Source organism: Poecilia mexicana, unplaced genomic scaffold, assembly GCF_051168715.1.
Source record: "Poecilia mexicana isolate PSO_F unplaced genomic scaffold, ASM5116871v1 scaffold_19, whole genome shotgun sequence".
NCBI lineage: Eukaryota > Metazoa > Chordata > Actinopteri > Cyprinodontiformes > Poeciliidae > Poecilia > Poecilia mexicana.
In genome coordinates, this window is record NW_028263388.1 from 2,921,170 (window position 1) to 2,937,130 (window position 15,961).

Here is a 15,961-nt window from a genome sequence, read left to right on the forward strand (position 1 = left end):
GTCCACAAAGCTGCTGCAATGCAAGTGAACTCACTGCACACACCAAGCTTGGCTTCAACTTTTTTTATTCTTTACACATCACACGTAACCATGTGGACATGGCTTATTACAGTACCGCTTCGTTATATAAATCTATCAACAAGACCAGTGAGCATTCAAATAAAAAGAAAAACACTTAAGATAACATTCATAAATAGTTTCATAAAATTAAGTAAAAGGAATACATACAACACAAATTATAGGTTCCAAGATCAAACACAAATACTTGTTATTAACCTCCTAAAACCTGGAAAGTCCAAGTCCTTTCCTGTCAGTGAACGAACTGACACACACACACACACGCACGCACGCACGCACGCACGCACACACACACACACACACACAAAATCGTCTCTCAAAGTGAGATACTCGAACACCACAAGCCAAAACTATCATTTTGAATGGAATAAGTGTGGTGAGGAAAAACCCAGCCTACTGCACACTGACACCGTTTTGCTTGCAGGAAACTGAAAATCTGACGTCCTTTGGGGATTTCAGTCGCCTCCTTCTTGCGAAGGTGAGCAACCAGAGTCAGAGTCAGTGGCTAAGTTGTACTTGTCAGACTTTTATGCTGAAGGAGACCAACAGCGGCTGGCCTGCTCGAGCATCACAGATGTGCTTAAAAGTCTCCATTCAGCATAGTCTTTATTTAACTAGTCGAACAGAAACAGATAAAACTGGAGGGTCAACTCCCGGAGCTAAACGAACACAGGAAGTGCAAACACGATGCGAGTCTTACTCATATTTAAACGTCAGTGCGCCGCTGTAAAACCACAACTGTCTACTGTTGAACTATAAACGATGCCCACATGAGAGAAAAAGAGGTAGAGTGGTGTTTTCTTGGAGGTTTCAAGACAGAAGCTAACAGTTGACAGAGAGGCATTTCCCTTGTTTTTATAACTTTTTTTTGCAACGCTCTCGACAGCTTACTAGGACAGAGAACACACCTAAAGAAACAGAAAGTGCTTCTGAGAATTGCTACTGCTGGTGCCTTCATTCACATGATGAAGTCTTCCTCATGTGATCTCTGACTGACTCTGGTCTGGATCAAACCTACATTCGCTGTGTACAGTGTAGATCTTTGGTTAGATAACACACACAAAAAAAAAATAGATGTTGTGGGCAAGCTTATAAAGAAATCACACTGCTCTCCATGACGGTATACACCTCCACAGTTCAAGAAATACATGATGTCGATTGCAGCAGTCTGTTGGTGCAGTCGCCGGTGTTCAAGAACACCCATGCACAAACTGAGAATTGATATTTCCTATCCCGTCTGTGTTACAGACGGCCGGCTTTGTCCTCTTTGCGTTTAAAGCTGCAGTCTCAGGAACCCCCTCCCTTCAGCAGCCTCGTCAGACTGTGAGCACCTGCTTCACTTCGCACCTCCACTGCAGCCTCTCCAGGTTCTCCTGCAGCTGCTGGACGCAGCCCGACAACTCCATGAGGTGCAGAGAGGAGTAAACTTCATTCAGGCTCGCTGAGGAGCGCTGGCTCCACAGCCTCAGCATCTGGTACTGCTTCTCCATGGACCCGAGACCGGCCTCCATCTCCACGCGCTCCATCTGCTGGTCGGACACGGACAGCAGTCGGAGGAACTCCTTCCATCGGCGAACAGGCACTTCCTTGATGATCGCGTAGAGCACGATGGCCGGCCAGCGCTCACAGTGCCCATATCGCCTTGTATCTGGGGGGGAAAGAAAAGGTTTTGAAAGTTTTCACTTTGCATCTTCAGCAAGTCCGTCTTCAGTTTTAGCCTTATTTCCATTAACTTGAGGTAGTATTGAGACTTCTTCTACTTGCTCTACTTTAATCTTAATAGTTTATAGGGATTTTATGTGGTAGACCAATGAAAAAAGTTATCTTTAGTAGCTCCCTAAATAGAATTCACTCGTGTTTAACCTAATCTCAGTATAAATGCAGCTGTTCTATGAAGGCCTCCGAGATTTTCTAGGATATCACTGAACAAAATGTATCGTAAAGATGAAAGAACATAGCAGGATAGCGGAGGGATAAAGTTGTGGGAAAGTTTAAAAGCAAGGAAAGGTGATAAAATATAATAAAAGTCGTGAAAGCCATTGTGAAAAGAAAGCGACAAAGTAGAGGACATAGAAAACATGTGAAAACTACCCTGGTCAGATAAGTGGGGAAAAAAATTAACTTTTGACCTACTAAACTAAATGTCATTTTAAAAAAAACTAACAGCACATCATCAAAACACCACCCACACTGTGAAACACGGTGACAGCATCATCTTGTGGCGATGCTTTCCTCAGCAGCGACAGAAAAACTAGATCAAAGTTGATTAAAAGATGAATAGGACTACATTCTGAGAAGAAAACTTCTTAAAGACTTGAGTCTGGGGCAGAGGTTCACCCACAGAGAAGATATCAGCTCTAAACGTACAGCAAAGAGCTACAATGAGAAGGTTTTTAATCAAAGCGAGTTCATATGTCAGAATGGTCCAAAGTCCAGACAAAAATCCAACTCAGAATTTGTGGTAAGAATTGAAAATGGATGACATTCAGTCCAAACTGATAGAGACGACATTAAATAACTTACTGGTAGAGACATACAACCTGCAGTTGCAGAAAAAAGAGGATTTTACAAAGCATTGATTTAGGCGTGACCGGATACACAACACTTTACACAAACATCGCTTAATATTCTTCCCAACTCATGGTGCTGTTTGGCGTTGGTATATCTCACCTTGAGCAAATGTTACAAAATGTGACAAAGTCCAAAGGGTGGTTAACAATTTTGCGAGATCTTCTGAAGGCATTCTCCAAGATCTACTTGAGTAGAAATGCTAAAATTGTAGCTGGATTTATAGGCGCTCCTTTTGAAGCTTGATGGGAGGAGATGGTTCCCATTTGTCATATTAGCCAATTCTTTATAGTTTATCCTGTGATGTCATACAGTCTAAGGTTCATTTCATACGGGAAAAACAAAAAAACAACAAAAAACCCTAACTTGATGAACTGAGCGCCTCAGCTGGTGTTGAGCAAGCATGCGAAACAAAGATATGCATTGACTATCTGATTTCCCTTTACCCTAAACTCTTGACTGACAGGCAAGAGAGAGGGCGTCCCGTTTCCTCCTTTCCACTTAAACAGCGAATGACTGATTACAGATAAATTTTGTGTTGAGCAAGCACAATTGAAAATGTGAGCGGACCAAACGTTGAGTTAGTGCAACATGAGAACGATAAGACGGTGCATGTGAGATTGAGCACTGCCAGATGCTCGATCTCACATGCACCAGACGTCCTGCTAACCTGTGAAGGTGACTTTCATCCAGACAGATGAAATTGTCATATTAGCTTTGATCATGACAGTAAAATCTTCATGAGTTCATACAAAATATTAATAAAACAATGGAGCATGAAATAATTTCTGCAGTTTTATAAAGAGCTGCAGTTGGAGCAGTGCGAAGCAATTCCTTATTTTCTTTAATTTTTGCCTTCAAGTTGGGAGATTTTTTTCCACAATTGTTATAATTTGGATATTGTTTGCCCTTTTAACTGATCATTTTTTCCTGCAGTTGTTTTGTTGTTTGTCTTAACTCTGACCTATGAATCATTCAGTCTCTTGAATCAGTAGGCAGCTTTAATCTTAAAAGTAAGGCAGCCATTTCTATTCAGCCCCATTTTCAGTCTGAATGGCTGCCTTCAGAAGTCACGTATTTATTAAATACAGTTGACCGCAGTTTAATTCAGGCGCCGAGTCTCTCTGAGGGCCTTAGAGGTTTACTAGAGAACAGATCGGGGATATTAAGACGAGAACTTTAAATCAAAGTTAAGTTATAGGACAATTCCCATGTACACGTGGAATAAAGTCCTCTTGTGAAACTGGTGTAACATTGAACTTTTTTGCCCTACCTACGTAACACCACGTAGCGGAAAACTCACATTGCACGTCACCCTGACCACACCATGCCCATAGTGAAACTTGGTGGTTACATCAGTCTGCTGTCAGGATGATTTGATGGGACTACACACAAGGCAATCATGGGAGAAAACCTGTTGGAGGATTTCAGCTCCAGTAATAACCACAAACATAAGCCAGAGCATATTCGTGTTTGTTCATATTCATTCATTTCCGTCCAATTTAGCTGAGTTTGTGGTATTTTTGCAAAAAAGAAGAAGACGAAAAAAAAAAAAACACTGTTCTCTAAATCTGCAAACTTATTAGAGACACTCCTCAAAAATGTGCAGCTGCAGCAAAAGGTGGTTCTGCACATCATTGACTCAGTCAATGCCAAACGTTGAAAAAAAAAAAGAAAGAAAAGCTTGTGTAATTTTCATCCCACTGTTATGCACTATTTTAAAATCCCAATAAAATACATGGAGGTTTGTGGTTGCTCTTTAACAAAATGTAAAAAAAAAAAAAAAACCGCTGGGCAGCTCCTGTTTCTGTACAATAGTGATGAATGATCAACATTAAGACAAACGGTTTCAAAATCCCTCATGGAAGGTTTCAGTTGATCTGTTTTGGAGAAACTCTCTAGTTCTTCGAGGAGAAAGTAACTTTTTCTCATTGATGAGGCAAACAGATCACCATAATTATGTGGCCAGCTTCATAGAGAGTAAAACTGAAAGGGGGATGACTTCCTTAAGTGGCTTCCTTTCTTTTAGATGTGTTGCTTTTATGTTATTCTGTGACTCATTTAGCATTTTTTGGTGGTTAAAACCCTCGTAGTAACAGCGACACTGTCATGAGATGACGCCCGATAGGTTCCCGCTAGGTGGGTGTCATCTGTACTTACTTTTCGTTTTCATGAGTAAAACAAACAGTAAGCAAACCAGTTTCTCTCTGGTCTTCTGGGATGCGTCGTGGCACTAAAATTGTCCTCCGACGTCCAGGTTATTTGGTCGGGGCCACAGTACGCAGAGCGCAAAGAACTAGTCCGAAGAAGTGAAATTAGTGCTGGGAACCAAATGATGAACCTTACCCGGGTGAAGACCGTGCAGCATGTGGCCGCTGATGTGAGCAGGTGGTTCCTGACAGAGAGGCATCATGGGAATTTCCTCAAAAACTGTAAATGTCTGGAAAGAACAAACAGCAACGAGTCAAACACAACTCCCCCGGCGTTCTCTCCGAATAGCAAAATTCCTCCGTGATTTTTCAATACAGGCAAATTATCTTTGGCCTTTGTCGCAAATGTTTGGTAACTACACCAGAGAGATGCTTATCGCCATTTCACTTTTGTTTCTTTTGACCTTTCTGAGTGTGTGTGTGCGTGTGTGTGTGTGTGTGAGTGAGTGGTTTTAAGATCAGTTTTCATCCACCTACAGTGCTGCAACTGTATGTGCTGTACTGTTATGTGAACAGAGGATAAAGATCATGAGAGAGAGCACAAACCTGTGTGGTTGGGTTGCTACTGTGATGACTACGTTCTTCTGTAAGGAGAAAAGCAGATGATATCAGTTAGTTTCCTGCATATATCTAGACATATTTATAAAAATACATTTGTTTAAAAACAAGAAATAATGCTACCAGTGTCTGAAATCTCACTCTTCTTTTGTTATCGGTTAGTATTTTTAAGTATTTGTTCAGAATTATGAAATGATGCATTATTGCTTACAAAACAGTCAAGCTAAATGGAAGGGCGTGAATGTTTTGACATTTCCAATGCAACTATGACATGCTTAGATTATCAAAGGGCACGTTTCATCACATTTTAGCCACAGATAAGTCACAAAGTTTTGCAGCACATGCATTCAAAGTTGCTCTAGTTTGTTTTTTATTTCTCTTAAAGAAGGCAGTTCATTTGAAAATGCACGTCAGCGTCGAAGTGCCGTGTTGTTTAAGATGACGTCTAACTGGATGTAAGGATTTCAAATTCTGGGCAGATTCAACTCAAAGAGACTTTTAATGTTTAATGTTGTGAGACAAGCAAATGCAGACCGGCCTTCAGGGTTTGAGTGGGACGGCAGACATTGTTCTTGAAGAACGTTTTGAGGCTCCACCCTCACAAGTAAAACACAGACTGTTTATGTGTAAAAATGTGAGACCACAAATCTCTGGATGAGGTGCCAGCGTTCTCCTAATTCCCTCCTCCTTGATGAATAAATTACCGTATCGATATTTACTTTCTGAACTCTCACCGAAACTGGAGACTATGCTTTCACTCTTTTTTAGAGGTGCTCACTATGTTATCAACTGATGTTGGAGTTTTGTGTGCTTAGTCAAACCGTCACACTTAGAAAACCTCTGACATGTTCCTATCTGCCTTGTTTTCTTCTACTTCTTTTTCACACTTTTTTAAAAAAAATTCTAGGTTTTCTAATTGTGAGATCCAAGCCCAAATAAAAAAGGAAGACCTTTATAGTTCATCAAAGCAATGTTAGAATCAAGTTGTCGTACAATGTCGGGGGGTAAACAGTGAAATTATCATGGTATTGCTGCGTTCGATTCAATTTGTTGAGTTACAATCGCCGTGTGGTTACCGTCCAATTTTGGTTCCTCAGGAAGTGCTTGCAGGTATTTTTGTTTGTTCAAGCAGGGAAGAACAGCTTCCTTTCTGTGCAGGCTCCTGCAGAAGAGCAGCAGGAACCAAAAGAGCAACAGAGATGTAACAGCCCCCAAAGCAGAAAGCCAGAAGAGGTTATCTGTTGGAAAAAGAGCAAAGCCAAACAAAACACTGGCATGAGTTCTTTAATCCCAGCCACTAACATACAGGCAAAAAGTTCAGGCTATACCGATCTCATCAAAACTACGGCCACAGAGTTAGCTAATGCTACAAATTAAGCTCAGATATAATGGAATTTATGGTTGAAATACATCGTTGTAACTAACATTGATTTGGCACTTTCTCGATAGTTGGACTTGATGTTTTTAGTGTGGTGGAAAGAGTCGGTCTTCTTGACAGTGAAGTTGGGCTGGCAGTCGACGCAGTAGTCAAAGGTTTAGCTAGAAAAAGAGAGGCACAGAATTTCAATCACAGTGCAAAAAGAAAACAGTGCAGTGCCATAAAAATACAGCACATGTTCCTGAACCTCACCTGAACACGCAGAAGAACTTCCTTTCCAATAGGTAAAAAAAACCCTAATGGTTTTTAGTTGTACATTAAAACAATTTCTGAAGATATGCATAAAATAATAGATGTTTCTGGAGTGTTCACCTACTTTCTGTAGTCGTTTGAACTTCAGATGGAGCTAAGATGGGAAGAGTTTGCTTGGATCCTGGATGCTTCGTAGAGTGCGGGCTACAATAGAAATAAAATTAGTCTTTGTTGCTTCCACAGAGGAGGAAATTCAGGTTTAACAGCAGTATCAAATAGGCTCCTTTATATATGGAAACCTATGTGCATATGCATAGATATGCATATTTAATATATAATTGCATATATACTTTGTAATTATTCAAATGGAGCCAATAATTGATCCAGTTACATTCAAATTAAAGTTATTGTGCGCAGTAATTTCTTTTGTTTACAGGACTTTCTCATTATGTGTTCAGTATGAATGGTCAAGAGTCAAAAGCAGCACATATACTCAACCAGATATATTAAATACATCCAGAAGCTAATGAGGTTTGAACAGAGTAAAGCAAGTGGATCTCTTCCAGCATTAATTAAATACTAGTATTCAGTTCCGTCTTCGACTTTGCATCGTTTCCCACTAAGGAAAGTAACAAAAACATATAGAATAAGGTGAGTTGGCCACCGAATTTGACCCAGCTCAAACGTTTGAAGCCTAGTGTCAGCAACAGGAAACTTTTTTGACGTAACCATAAAAGTGCCTGTGCAAAGGCACGATGCTGTCATGTTTGACATTTTATTTCTAAAGCTATCAACCCATTCTGTTGAAGCACAGAGTTAGAAGAGTTCTCTTGAGTGTGAATCCTTATCAATCTTATCAAAGCTTCCTGCATACCGAGACATTTGCAGTAAACGGTGTACAACCCAGGCACTGCAGGGCCCCAACTAAACCACAGAAACTGGTTGTCCTCAAAGAGATGAGCCATATATATACATATATATGATATATGTCTACTTACTAAGTATATAATTTGACTTCAGTCATCACAAACGGTTTTCATGAGTTATTTACCTGTTATATAATTGTATTGATTTATTCAATTTCATAAACATTTCTAAAAAATAAAATAAAACACTATTTAGAATGGTAACATTTTTATTTTTTATTTATTTATTTATTTATTTATTTATTTATTTATTTATTTATTTATTTATTCAAATTTAAGCATTGCCAACTTTGCTTATTTTTTTAGGGCTGTCATGACCAAGCAATTGCATTACATTTAAAGAAACTGAATGTCTTTATGTTCTCCTGTTTTCAGATTGGCAAAAGGCTGTTAACAAGCAAATAACTGGACAACTGAGATGATTTTCACCATGCCTGAGTGTCCCTAAATGCAGCATCTCTTACCTTTGGATGGACTGACACATATCATAATAATCTTCATTGATGCCGAAGACATCTGGAAAACATGTGATTAGATTTTTTTTTTTCTGATTTGCTTCTCTGTTTTTTTTTGTTTTGTTTTTTTTGAAGAGTTGATTTTAATAAAATGGAAGGACATTTGGTCTGACTTGACTCACTGCTTTCAGAGCATCTCCGGCAGCCGCCATGTTTTGAATAGTGTCCAGTAGGGCAGTTACACACCGTATTGCGATTAGCTGTGCATGGTTTCTTATCTCCCCTCGAATCTGAAAAAATAGACAGGTTATTTTTGATATAGCAGACATTAAATGCTCTTTTTTGAAAATACTGTCCATCTGATTCATTTAAAATATTCTCACATTTCATATGTTTTCCTAATGTCTCATAAAATGACTGAAGATACTTACTACAAGAATCGCACCGATTACAGGACGAATGAGTGTTGTTTATCTCTGTAAATGTGCCCTCCTTGCACGGCTTGCAGGAATTATCTTTAGAATCTTTGTAATATCCTGAGAACACGACAAAAGAAGCAGAAGCTGAACTTGTACAGATTGGTAACTTGTGTACAGAATCCCAGACTTGGATTTTGCAGTAACAACCTACCAGCTTGGCACTGTGAGTCTTGCCCTGTCGCCTCAACGAGACTCAGTCTGGTGGACATGAAGGCAAGTATCAGTGAAACAGCCTGAAACAAAATTGAAAATGAGATTTCAGGGTTGATTTTTCTCATAAGCAACGTAAACTCAAATTCTGTTGATCTACTACATCACTGAGCCTCAGGAAATTAGGAAGATCACGCACCAGGATTTTACGATGACCAAGAAATCCAAATAAACACATTAAAACGCATTTTTAATGTTTTCAATTCAATCGAAACCAAATGTTTTCACTTATATTTGACGACTGGTCTCTGGCGATGACCTCCACTCATTTCCATCACCATTAGACTGTCTACCAGCTTCAGGACTCTGACTCGGCCGCTCCAAAATGTTTATATTGCTTCCAGTCAGGAGAAACATGTTAAAGATTTAAACAAAAACAAAAAAATGACTAGGTTTAATTATGTTTTTTAACTGTGACTGAGATTTTTATATCAAGATGCCCATCACTGTGAGGCACTTTTATCACAGTAGGTTTGTGTAATCTCTGGAGGTGGTGTAAAAGCCACCAAGTCCTCAGACATCTTGCTGCAGATAGTCCCAGTCAACAAGTCCCATAGAAACAAGACATGTGGCTCTATAGTTCAGGGCCACTGTATCCTAGAAGAGTTAAAAAGACGTAAGAATTATCTTAAGGCAGTTTTTGGGCCGACATGAAAAAGACTTCACAAAGAGGCGAGCAGCTGAGCCTGTGGGCAGCAAGTTGAATCAGTACTCGTGGGTTGTGATTATTAAAGATGTTAATGATTTACTGAAACATCAACAGAACTCCCCAGTCAGTTTCTGGAAGCATTTCAAAACAAAGAGTCGTCACTGCATACATTAAAACACTCCTCTTTGGGCTGCGACAACCTAATTACCCTCTACTGGTACCTACACGCACAGTTGAACCAGCATCTTGTTTGACTTCATGCTTCCTAGGAAACAATTGCGTAGTAAATGACTTGGGTGAGGATGTGATTCTCACGGTGTGAAAACCTCAAGTAAATACAGCAGTTCACACTTTCTTATCTAAACTTAGTTTTTTAGGTGCTTGTTGCACAGAAAACTAAATTATATCTTCTCTGGGACGTTGTGTGGTGCAGGGGTAAAGCACAACCCACGTATGGAGGCCGTAGTGCTTGGCGCGGACGTCACAGGTTCGAGTCCTAGTCTGATGACCTTTGTCGCACGTCTTCCCCCTCTCTTTATTAACCTCCTTCCTGTAAATTCACTATCAAATAAAGGCCAGCAGAGCTAACAAAACCTTTGAATATACATGTCTTCTCTCAATAGAGAAAGTGTGGGAGTCTGTGAGCTTGATAAAAGTTCATATCAGCTGGATAATTAGTCGTGCTGTCTGCACTGGTAGCCAGCCTGCATTCAGCTGATTATAGCTTGCCAGATTCTATTTATATAAAATTGTTCTATGAAGAAAAACTTAACTTCAGGGTAATTAATCAATCATTAGACTACTCCCATCACATTCTTGAACATATTTTTGGGAGATACCTCATTCATTTATCATCTCAAACTAAATTCTTGGTTAAACGAAAACAATGTAACATCTACATCTGTCAATGACGTAAACAGTTTTGGGCTGAATGCCATCAAGAACCAAACTGGAGAACCTAAAGGGCCAAATGTTGCTCCCGAGACGCACATTTCAGATCACTGCCCTCAAAGTACATCTCACACTTCTTAACGAGTCAGCTCTCCAATGGATCAATCAGCAAAGCGTTAACTTCAGAGGATCTTCTAAAATCCAGTTGATCATAACAGGACATATTTATGCAAAAACCTGACAAAAAGGACAGCTAATATAAAAGCGAAAACTAGCTAACCGATAAATAGGTCAGGACTGTTTGAGTTATAACTCTGTAACTGGTTTAGTTGGGCTGTACAAATCTCCACTACTGTGATTTTTTTTTCAGGTGAAAAAGTGAAAAGATGGTAACCACTGACCTAGATTCTATAGGCGAAATTCAACACGTAGCCCAACTACATTCAGTCTAACAAGTCAGATTGAACCACACCATCTTGAAACAAAATGAAGTACTGAGCTTTTCACACTTTCTTGAATCACAACTCAAAACCAAGCCGTGTATTTCATTGCTATCTTGTGATTCATCATCGCTCAAGAACGCATTTCTTAAAACTCTGGAAAAAGACAACCAAGTGCAAAAATGAAATAAAATCATCCCTCTTATCAAACCAGCACACGATCCATAAATAATTCAAAGTCTGGATTACTTACCCACACAATGTCCATATCAGGAGCCCAGAGTGTAAGAAAGTTAGCTTTGTTTTTAAATGAAAATGATAAATAAATTAAAAAGTGAGGGTTATCTAGTCGTCTCTGCGTGCTGTTGGTCTCAGCGAGTCAACTAACAGGATGAGGCATTCTGACTGTAACTCATCAGATTTCCTGAATCTGACTCCAACAGACTGCTAAAGCCGGACTGTTGAGTGTTCTTGCATATTTGTGCGTAAGGGCTGTCACTTCTTTGGAGAGAAGTGTTGTGAAAAAAACAGGAAACGTAATGAGATCACACACCTCCTCTTCCCCTCCACCGACACACACACACGTTCGTGCGCACACACAACAGCGTTCAGAGCAACACACCGGTTCCTCCAACCAGTGGCTTCGCACAGTTCCAGCGAATCTTTAATTGCTGACATGTGTAGGAATAATGTGTGAAAGATACAAAGTGGTTAGTCTAGCAGATGTTGGTCGAAGTGCAAAGGGAGGAATGACACACTGTAGAACTTCAGCAACTTTGATGTAAATCTGTTAGTTGGACTCAAACCAAGAAGAGGAAAAGTATTTTTAAAGAGGGCTCATTGTGAGAATCAAAAGAAGTTAGTTTAAAACTAAGATTCCTTATAGAGGCGCAAATGCAAACAGAAAAATCTTACCTCAGTTTCAGTACACTTTAATGCAGATTACATTAAAGTGATAATTCTTGGTGAATTTTCTCACATTTTGTCAAGTTAAAACCAGAACCTTTAGTTAATTTTGGGGGGGGGGGGTTTACATGATCAACTATTACAAAAGAATGCATAGTTTAAGTTTTTTTTTTTTTTCAAATGTTTTTGCAAACTAAAAGCTTACCTTTTAAATCCAGATCAATTTTCTAGCATTATCTCAGGTTCTCAGTTGTCTGGACTTTGACTGGGCCGTTTTAGCGCATGAATGTACTTTGATTTATGTAATTCCATTGAAGCTCCGTTTGTATGTTTAACGTTGTCCTGCTCAAATATTACCCTCGGCCCCGGTTTTTCAAAGCTTTTGCAGCTTCTGGGAGGATTTCTTCCAGGACAACACCGTATTCATCTCCATCTATCTTCCTATCAAAACTGACCAGAGTCCCTGTCGCTGCAGAAGAAAATCATCCCCACAGCACTCATGATGACATGAGCTGTAAGTGTTAATTTTCTGGCATGCATAAGTCATAAAGTTCTCTTTTGGTCTCACCAGAAAACCCTCCTCTACCAGTTTGCTGTATGTCTGACATGGCTTGTGGAAAACCTTTTTTTGTAATTCCAAAGAAGGAGGGCAGATTTGTGTGTTGAAACAAACTTATCCTGATGACAAATTCTCCCAACTGAGCTCTGGATCTCTGCAGCTCCTCCAGAGTTACCACAAGCCTCTTGGCTGCATGCTTTCGTTAAGCGGACTGTTGTGTGTTGGTGGAGTTTTGCAGTTTTTCATGCTCCTTTCATTTCCAGATTAGGGATTAAATGACTTTAGATGTTCTCTGAGAAAACCTCACAGAACAACTTGATTTTTGTAAAATTTAATTACAAATGATGGGACTCCATTTACCAACTGTTTACTGCTGAAGGCAGTTTTGAATGGATTTTAATACATGGGAATCAGAGTAATGGGGTTTGAAAATAAACACAATTTGCAAACCGTGTATCACCACCGTTCGTCCTCAAAATAAATTGGGTCGGCTTATCACAACAAATAACAAGTTTGCATTTCTAACATGCCAAAATGTGTAAAACCACACTATATAATTAAAAATGAAATCACAAAGTAATTAGCACAAATCCATTCCAGGGGCTGCAAATGGCCCCTAGTAGGACATCTCTGTTCAAACTGTTTATCTTCCACATGCAGCATGGCCTAGATACTCCTCTAAATTTCAGATGTAATTTCCCCCACCCCCAATGTATTCTTGTTTTATTTTTTATTTATTCTTAAAACACGAATGAAACCTAACAGCACTTTGCATTTACAGCTGTAATATTGCATTGTTGTTGTTTTTTTTATGTTTTTGTTTTTTTTGTAAATTTATTTTCTAAATTTTATTTATTTTTTTTCTAAATTGTATTTAAGAAGCACAGTAAAATCTCTATAGTGATATTTTCACTGGCTTATTTTGAAGTTCCATTCAGTCCCACCACTCTCTACTAGCCTGTCCTGTCCTCTACTCACAAGGCATTGTGCAAATTCACTTGCTAATAATGTGAAACCCGTATTTTATTGCAGCATAATTTAGCACGCCATACATTTTGTTGTAATGGAGTGCTCCATGTTGTAGCGTCCGGGGATATTGTTGCGGTGCGTATGTGGTGGATAAATACGCCATAAAATATCGCTACGCTTTTCACCTGGCAAGCACTGCACAGCAAACATGAACAAGGTGAGCTGTGAGGTTAAAAAAAAACAAAACAAAAAAAACAAAAAAAAAAAACATCCAAAGCAACATTAGCAGATTTCCTTTCTGTAGCCGCTGCATGTGAGCCTTGCAGCAGCACCCAGAAGTGAACAAAGCGACCCGGAAGCGGTGGTCCGACTGGAGGCAGACAGAACATCAACCTTTTATATTATAGCTGTTCTCGCAAGACAATATCTGCAGCCAGGACACAAGGTAATTTGTGCATGTCTTATTTCGGTGTGTGTGCGTGTTTTGCCCTGCTAAAGCGTTTGCTCTGTTGGAGGATCGCGTCCCGGACGCGTTACAATTGTGCACAAAATGTGATTTCCCTCTTTTGATTCGCCCAAAAGTTACAGAATGTGGGGGGGAAAGAAAAGTGAAATTTTCTTAACCCGGCTAAGCGTTTTCTCGGGATGTGAAAGGGCTTGTTTGCTTTTAGTATTCGCACCTTAGCGGCATCAATGTGCTCTTTGAATCGGCGTGATGAGTCCAGCTTGTCCGTTTCCGTGCTGTTTTTTTTTTTTTTTTTTTTTTTTTTCTTGTTGTAGGAAGTGTCAGTTTTTTTAAGAGGTGAGGAGGCCGGGCTATTCAAACCTGCAATTCGCCGTAAACAATCATTCACGCCGTTGACGTGATAAACACACCTTTGTATGTTGCTCCTATTTTTGAAGGGAAAAAAAAAATCCGCAGCACCTTATTATGGTACACGTTCCTAAAAAAAAATTGGGGTCTGCAGAATATGGCGTCCCGCCTTATAAAAATAAGGCTGCCATTTTTGTTTCTCTTTTGTCTGGAAATGTTTTAAGAAAACTGTCTGAGAATGTCTGGGCAGGAGCGGGAGGGTTCCGGGGGTGAACAGTCCTCCTCCGTCGGCCCGAGTCCGGAGCTGCTCCCCGGGCGGGCAGGACGACATGTCCGAAAAGTCCAAGAAGGCAAAGTTTAGTTTGGTTCGGCCGAGCTTTTAAAGCGACGGACGCGTAGTTCCCACAAATTCAGACAAAAGGAGCCGAGGACAGCTGCAAGCTACACGGCTACGGCTCTCCGTGTCTTTTTATAGGTGTCCACACATTCTCAGCTGACATTTAGACGCTGGAGCTGGGCAAATATAAATGTGTCGGCGTGGTTTTAAAAAGGCAGTTTTGTCTGCAGGCCCAAACTCACACTCAGACGTGCCTGTGTTTGCTACACAGTTGTACCGCTTTATTGCTGGATTGCTGATAGTGCTTAAATATGACTTTATTTTGTAGCCAGAATGTTGGTGCTTAAATCGTACTACTTATTAAAAAAACAAGTAACTTGCATTGTTTTCATACCCATCATCTGCGTTTTCCTCCCGGCCATATGACCTCATGGGGATGTTACTGACATGACCTGTGATGAAGATGTGAGATGTTGCTAATTAATCGCTTAATCTATTTACACCACTTTGCAAAATAAATAAATAAACACACACAATATATATATATATATATATATATATATATATATATATATATATATATATATATATATATATATATATATATATATTCAGACACCTTGAATATTTTCACGTTTCGTCATAACTAAGTGTAAATGTATATTCTGTGTGATAGAACAACACAGAGTGGGAAAGTGAAACAGAAAATCAGATGGACAGCACCTGAACATTGGGCTTAAACTCTTGCCTCAGTGGAACTGAGTTAGGGACTTTGACTAGGCCAGTTCAACACATGGATGCATTTTGTTTAAACTATGGGTGTCCCACTACAGTCCTCAGTGGCTGGTGTCCCGTATGTTTTAGATGTTTCCCCTCGTCATTCGTTTGGGCCGAATTAGCTCCTCAGGAGGAGCTAGCTTCTAGCTTCTTGGCTAAAGTGATGTACTGTGTTATTTTTCTAACATGCATTATATTTTGCATGGAAACTAAAATGTTTAAATGGCCTCATGATACTGTTTGTTTACTTATTTTGTCTAACAGAATCTCCATGGTAGCGCTGCACTTATACTGTGATTAAATTAATCTTAGCTAAACTTTTTCTCATGAATTAAATTAAAGCAACAGCTGCCATTAGATTTTATTCTGGGGCATAAAAGTAACAGGGGCCGAATTGATATGCACTCTTAAATTTTCAGATTTGATTTTGCTGAACAATTATGAACACCGTCATCTTCCTTCTTCTTAACGATTATGTATTGTGTCAGTCTGTCTTATGAAATCT

General features: G+C 39.5%; 1 protein-coding gene across 2 annotated transcripts; it reads right to left on the reverse strand.

The window, feature by feature from the left end:
* Positions 1-48: 48 nt before the first annotated feature.
* Positions 49-14,447, reverse strand: LOC106921698 (uncharacterized). 2 transcript variants are annotated; one of them, XM_088016304.1, is made up of 11 exons: positions 14,209-14,447; positions 9,056-9,137; positions 8,857-8,961; positions 8,608-8,715; positions 8,435-8,486; positions 7,169-7,248; positions 6,840-6,953; positions 6,491-6,652; positions 5,403-5,440; positions 4,993-5,086; positions 49-1,726 (listed from the first exon to the last, which is right to left on the reverse strand). In XM_088016304.1, the coding sequence occupies exons 2-11, from the start codon at positions 9,111-9,113 to the stop codon at positions 1,395-1,397; spliced, it is 1,143 nt and encodes a 380-aa protein (XP_087872430.1). In that variant the 5' UTR covers positions 9,114-9,137; positions 14,209-14,447; the 3' UTR covers positions 49-1,394. The 2 variants fall into 2 exon arrangements, with proteins under 2 accessions (XP_087872430.1, XP_014849028.1); XM_014993542.2 differs by lacking the exon at positions 14,209-14,447 and adding an exon at positions 11,348-11,660.
* Positions 14,448-15,961: the final 1,514 nt, after the last annotated feature.